The 6,000-nt window shown below is 45.9% G+C and overlaps 1 protein-coding gene across 1 annotated transcript in view; it reads left to right on the plus strand.

The window, feature by feature from the left end:
• The window catches only part of LOC131583703 (gamma-aminobutyric acid receptor subunit alpha-3-like), a 66,019-nt gene extending 60,518 nt beyond the window's left edge, over positions 1 to 5,501 (plus strand). Inside the window, 1 exon segment of the mRNA XM_058848110.1 lies at positions 5,172 to 5,501. Within this exon segment, the coding sequence (XP_058704093.1) occupies positions 5,172 to 5,501 (330 nt within the window).
• The last annotated feature ends 499 nt before the right edge of the window (positions 5,502 to 6,000 follow it).

Raw genomic sequence — 6,000 nt, forward strand, 5'->3', positions numbered from 1 at the left:
AGCAATGTTCTTTATTGGCATGGTGGCAAGGATCCTCACTCCAGGTTTGACTGCATGAGCACAAAAAAAAATCACTGCAGGCAGCAGCAATGCTTCCCATCCCACTTGGACAAAATCACTGCCGTGGAATAGCTGCTGGTTGCTGACAGACACCATCAATGTGTTTATTTCTTTTTTCTCCTCCCCCTCAGCCAAACTTGGTATAGATGGGAACACCTGGGGGTTTTTTCAGGTAGAATCTAAAATGCTGGGCTGGTCTTGGTGAATTATTGGTCTCTGCATAATAAAATCACGAAGGTGTTCTGGCTGTAGCCACAGCTGGTTCTAGCTGGGAGCTATCTGCACATTCTCTGCAGTTCTCCAACAAAAGCAAGCAGATATCACCATAGATGTCACTAAAAGTCCCTTTAGCCTGCACTCTGATAAGGTTTGACTAATGTTTCTTGGACCCAAAGATTTTCCAAGCTTTCCAGCCTGCCATCAGTAATTGCTAATTGTAGATGAAAAAGTTTATTTTTTTTTGTATGGTAAAGTGGCTGCAACCAGCTTAGAGGTGCAGATCAAATTGGAGAGAGGTATTTGGGAAAGGAAAGGAAAGGAAAGGAAAGGAAAGGAAAAGGAAAGGAAAGGAAAGGAAAGGAAAGGAAAGGAAAGGAAAGGAAAGGAAAGGAAAGGAAAGGAAAGGAAAGGAAAGGAAAGGAAAAGGAAAGGAAAGGAAAGGAAAAGGAAAGGAAAGGAAAGGAAAGGAAAGGAAAGGAAAGGAAAGGAAAGGAAAGGAAAGGAAAGGAAAGGAAAGGAAAGGAAAGGAAAGGAAAGGAAAGGAAAGGAAAGGAAAGAAAGGAAAGGAAAGGAAAGGAAAGGAAAGGAAAGGAAAGGAAACTGATTTTCAAAAAGTCACATTAAAACATCATCAGGAGGAAGATGTGAGATTGAGAAGTGTGAGATGAGTGAGAAGTCAAAGATATTGAAAAGATGAGTGGGTTCAGTAGCCAGAAAAGCTCCCCAACCTCCAGCATCCTCAAAATTCCTTGTTTAAAGGATCCACTTCAGGACAGAAGGACTGTGTCTGGACAGAGAGAATCCATCCATCATCCCAGCCACAAGATGGCCATCTGGAGCCAACAAGGGTCCATTTCTTGAGTGGCTATGATAGTGAGAATCCAAAGAGACAACAAGCAACGGTGACTTTGCTGCTGAGAAACTGCAGGGATGACATTTACCAGTGAGTTTACCACAAAAAGTGTTGTCTGTTTCTCAGGATGGAAGATGCTTTGGATTCTTGGAAGACACTTAACCCCACTTCTGCCTGCAATCGCGTGTCTGTGCATAAAAGCTGATCTAGCTCTGTATCTGTGCTGAATGGCATTGCCCTGGGAATTCTGGGGTGTCAAGAAGCAACAAAACCATACAAGTATCTGCAGTCAGACCACATGAAAACAGAACATGCTTTGGATGGAGCAATAGTCCTGGATCTTAATTTGTCATAAGACAATAGTTCTTCAGTGCATGGTGAGGTTAGGTCCGGGCTTGTAATGTACTTTTTACTAAGAAAAACATGCATGAGGTGCCTTTTCTACTGGCTGGGTTAAAACCTGGCTTTTTGTGCAACCCACTCTTCAGCAGTTCTCAAGTTTGCCCCTTTGATCCAGCTCCCTTGGGAATCATTTTTCTTTTTCCTTTATTTCTCTCCACTTGTGGCATCTTTGTTACAATCCTGGAGCCAACTTGAGCCAACCTTGACAGGACACTGTTTTCAACCAGGTTGAAGTCTTTGGGGCTCAGGATGGTTCAGAGCCTTCTCTTTTTTGTCTGCCTCACTACAGTCAATATGCTTTTGCTGGGACTTTCCCTGGCTGGTCATGCTCTGCAGCCCATGTGTCCTTTGTTCTTTGCACTTGCCAATCTCCATGATTTCCACGAGGATCTCAGAAGTCTTTTCCAACTTAATGGATTCTGTGATAACACTGCAAGTGATTTATGTCCTCAGCACTTTCAGTACAGTCCATGAATCATTCTTCAGCAGCATTTCACCTTGTTTCTCTCATGTGGTGTGTTGGGCTGATCATTTAATCCATCCAACCATCCAACCTCTTTGTCTGGTGATCCAGGGAGCATAAGATCATTTGGATCTGTCCCATATAATCTGAATGATCTGAATCTGAATGATCAAGTCCCTGGCACACTGGGGAAAAGGAGGAAAAGGAGGAACTTTGGCTTGGTGTGGGGAAGGAGTGATGCCTTTGCTGCAACAGGAGACTGCTGGGCTTTGGCTGATGTGATACAGGGATATCAGAGACTGGAGCTGCTTGGGGGTCATTAAAGTGACTTTTCTCTACAATGACAAGTGGCAAATCTTGGATTTCCCAAGTTCTGCAGATACTGGTGACTTTCAGGGTTGCCTGTCAGAGGCATAGTGCTTCCAATTTGAATTTTCTCCTGCTGTGAAGCAGGCACAGAGAACTAAATCTCAAGCAAATCATAGCAGTAGTTCCCATAATTTAGATGTTCAGTTGTTAGTTCCTCAGCAGAGAGGCTTGAAGACAAGAATATTTAGCAAAAATACTATTATTTTCCAGTGTGTGTGTTGTTGAACCACTTGTCAGACTGCTCTGTCTAGGGAACAGATTTATCTCTACACCAGATTTTACAGCTTTTCCCTCAGGAGTGCAGCACAGGGACATCTCTGTGCAGCAATTCAGTCTCCCTGTGCCTCAGTGGGGCCGTAAGTTCAATAATTGCTTTGCAAAATAGATGTTTTAAATAGGACAAGTTTTCAAAGCAAATGTGGGGATCCCTCCTGTTTATCCACTCTTCCCTTCTGTTCCAGGAGGACGTGGAATTCCTCACAGATGAAGGTGCAGGGCAAGGGCTGGCGGCTACTTTGCAGCTGACAGCAACAAGAACATTTTTCTTTGTTTGATTGTCAAAAGCTTGCCTGAAACACTTATTTATAAAGCACAGCCCAGCAAACAGGCTGAACTGTTTCCTCTGACATCTCAGGGGCAGAACACATGGAGAGCACAGGCATGCCTGGTGTAGGCAGTGTGGGTGTTCTGGGTGCTCCCAGCAGGGTGAGGATTCCATGGGCAGCTGGGAAAAGGCCCTGGCTGAAGGTTCCCAAGCCTCTGCTCTACCTGAACAGTGTGATCTGAGGTCCAGGGAAGCCCAAATTAATGCTTGGGGCCTCTGGATCGCACTATTGGGAGGAGCTGTCACCACCCACAGCACCCAGATTTGCCTGACTTTACTCCATTTCAGCTGTTTCCCTATGGATCCACTTTCCAAACTCTGGGGCAGGAAAACTGTCCAGGTTGAAAATGTCATGTCACTTGGATTCATCTTATTCCTTTAATGAATAACATGGGTGATTAATACTGAGATAACCACAGTGCACTGCCAATTACATTCTGTGAACAACAATCTGGTTTTCATTTCATTACTGATTATTAATTATTTTATTGCCTCCTGTAGCTGTGTTAATAAGTAATCATAGTTATTTAGGTGTTTTAATAGGTGAAACATCTTTAGATCTTTACTTGCTTTTTGTCAGTTCTTTAGCAGGAAGAGTTCATCTGCTGTGCAGAGGGAACGTGTTTAATGTGGCTCTAATGACTACAGAATCAGACTTAGTTAATTGTTAAAGACCATAAAATACTATGAATATGGTCCAAACAGTGGTTTAGTCTGGTCTGGAGTCTGAAGACATCTAGACCCCCTCCTAACAAGTTAATTTCTGTAATTGCTGGCATTATTACAAGGCTGCCTGGCTGTGGTGTTATTGGAGAGGGGTTTAAAGACTGCACAGAAGTCTGCTTTTAGTGTCCCTCTGAAAATCACTGTGGAAAATTCATTTCCTAAGGTAACCAGGAATATCCATGGTGACTGTAGACACATTTAAAATGGAAGTACAGCACTGGGAACAGAAGCCCTGGGACTGTCTCTGCAGAGCAGAGGCTGGGCAGGCCTGGCCCTTCCAGCTCCCAGTGCTGCCCAGTTCCCAGAGCAGTGTGAGGACAGGGACAGGTCCTGCTGCCTGCAAGTGCAGTTCTCCTCCTGAAGTGCTTCCCTCATAGGAGCGTGCATGACCACCCCCAGCAGCCCTGGGAAATGCCTGGATGAGCCTCACCTTGTGTTTCAGTTGCTTTTCAGCAGGAAAAAAAGTCATCCAAAGGCACGTGTTGTTCTGAGTTTAGAGAGCAGTCCCACCACGAGGCACTGCTGTGTCTGGTGCTGGCTCTTGGTGCAGCAGGGGGCAATCATGGGGTACCTGAGTGCAGATTTCAGTCAGTGGCCTTCTCCTCGTAGGCTTGGCTTGCTTATACAGCACAGTGCAGCTGGTCTCAGGTCCCTGGCAGCAGCAGGAAGATCCCCAGAGCAGGGGCAACACCTGTCATGACTCCCTAGGTCCATCTTCCTGCCCACCCATCCTCATGAACACCTGAACTGTCTCCAGCACTCACCCTCATCCTTCAGTGCATCACATCTGACACACAAGGGCCTCTCTTGCCATCCTCCCTGCATTTTGTCCCCACTGCAGCATGTATGCTGTCCCCCAGATCCCTGTGGGAGGGATTCCCTCACCTCCTGGGATTTTCAGCATCCCTTGGGTATGAAGGCAGGAGGAAAGGCTTCCTTCTGCCCTGTGGTGCTGTGCTGAGCATTCCAGAAATCCTGGTTGGTGCAAATGCCTTCCATCTGTTCTGTGTCTTACCTGGGTGGGCCGTGAGGTGCTCTAAAGGGTTCCAGGAGCAATTTGAACATCGTTATGTTAAATTGTAAGGTGTTCCTGTGAGGAACTCAGGGCATTGAAATATGGTGCAAAGATACTGCAGTGCTGTTGCCCATATTCTTAATATGGCTTTTTGCCACCAAGAAATAAATCCAAGTTGTAATGCTGTGTGCTGTGTCCTCCTCTCACCTGCCCCAGGAAGCAGCCAGCCAAGCAGAAAATCCAGTTCTTCCCCAAGGATGAGCGCACGGGGTGTCATTCCTTTTGCCATTCTTCTTTCACAAGGTACATTCCTCCCTTCTTGGCCTCCTGCTCCTCACACCTTTCTCCACCTTCTCACCCGGACTTAAGCAGGTAAACTCAGAGGGCAAAACATTCTCCGTGCCGTTCTCTGCCCCTTCACCTCTGTTTGTTTGTTTGTTTTCCCTTCCACCTCCCCTAGAAAAAAGAGCCGGTGGCGCTGGCGAAGAAAACCAACAACACCTACAACATTGTTGGCACCACCTACGCCCTGAACATCAGCAAGGAGCCCGGCCTGCCCACCATCTCCAAGAGTGCTGCTGCCACTGCCACGGCCACCAGCGTGCCCCCGAAGATGCCCCGCCTGGAGGAGAAGCTCCCCGAGAGCAAGAAGACCTACAACAGCGTCAGCAAGGTAGACAAGATGTCCCGCATCGTCTTCCCAGTCCTCTTTGCCATTTTCAACTTGGTCTACTGGGCCACCTACGTGAACCGGGAGTCAGCTATCAAGGGAATGATCCCCAAACAATAAAACCGGTCACGCAAACCTTCCATCAGTGAGCATCATCCCAGCAGGAATTCTCCAGGGCTTTCTTCTTTTCTTCTTTTGTTTAATTATTATTGTTCATTTGATATTATTATTATTATTATTATTATTATTATTATTATTATTATTATTATTATTATTATTATTATTATTATTATGTCACTCTTTTCTAATGTAAACAAAACTGTGATTTTAATTTAATCCCATATATACTTTGGTTATATTTACTTTGATGATGAAAGCTAAAAAAATAATAAGGGATCATAACAAGTTGTGCCTCTAACATCTTAAGTCTGCTGTCACCCATCTGACCAAGTCACCCTGTGCTGCCATCTCTCCTCTGCCACCTCCTGTCGTCCCCATGGTCTTCACGCCTCTGCCATTTCATGCTGTCCCCAGGGGCCATTTTGCTGCTCTGGGGTTCCTCCTCTGTGATGGGCTGCCTGAGCATGGGGGATGCTCCTGGACACGTGGGCTGCAGGGT

Source organism: Poecile atricapillus, chromosome 12 (assembly GCF_030490865.1).
Source record: "Poecile atricapillus isolate bPoeAtr1 chromosome 12, bPoeAtr1.hap1, whole genome shotgun sequence".
Lineage (NCBI taxonomy): Eukaryota > Metazoa > Chordata > Aves > Passeriformes > Paridae > Poecile > Poecile atricapillus.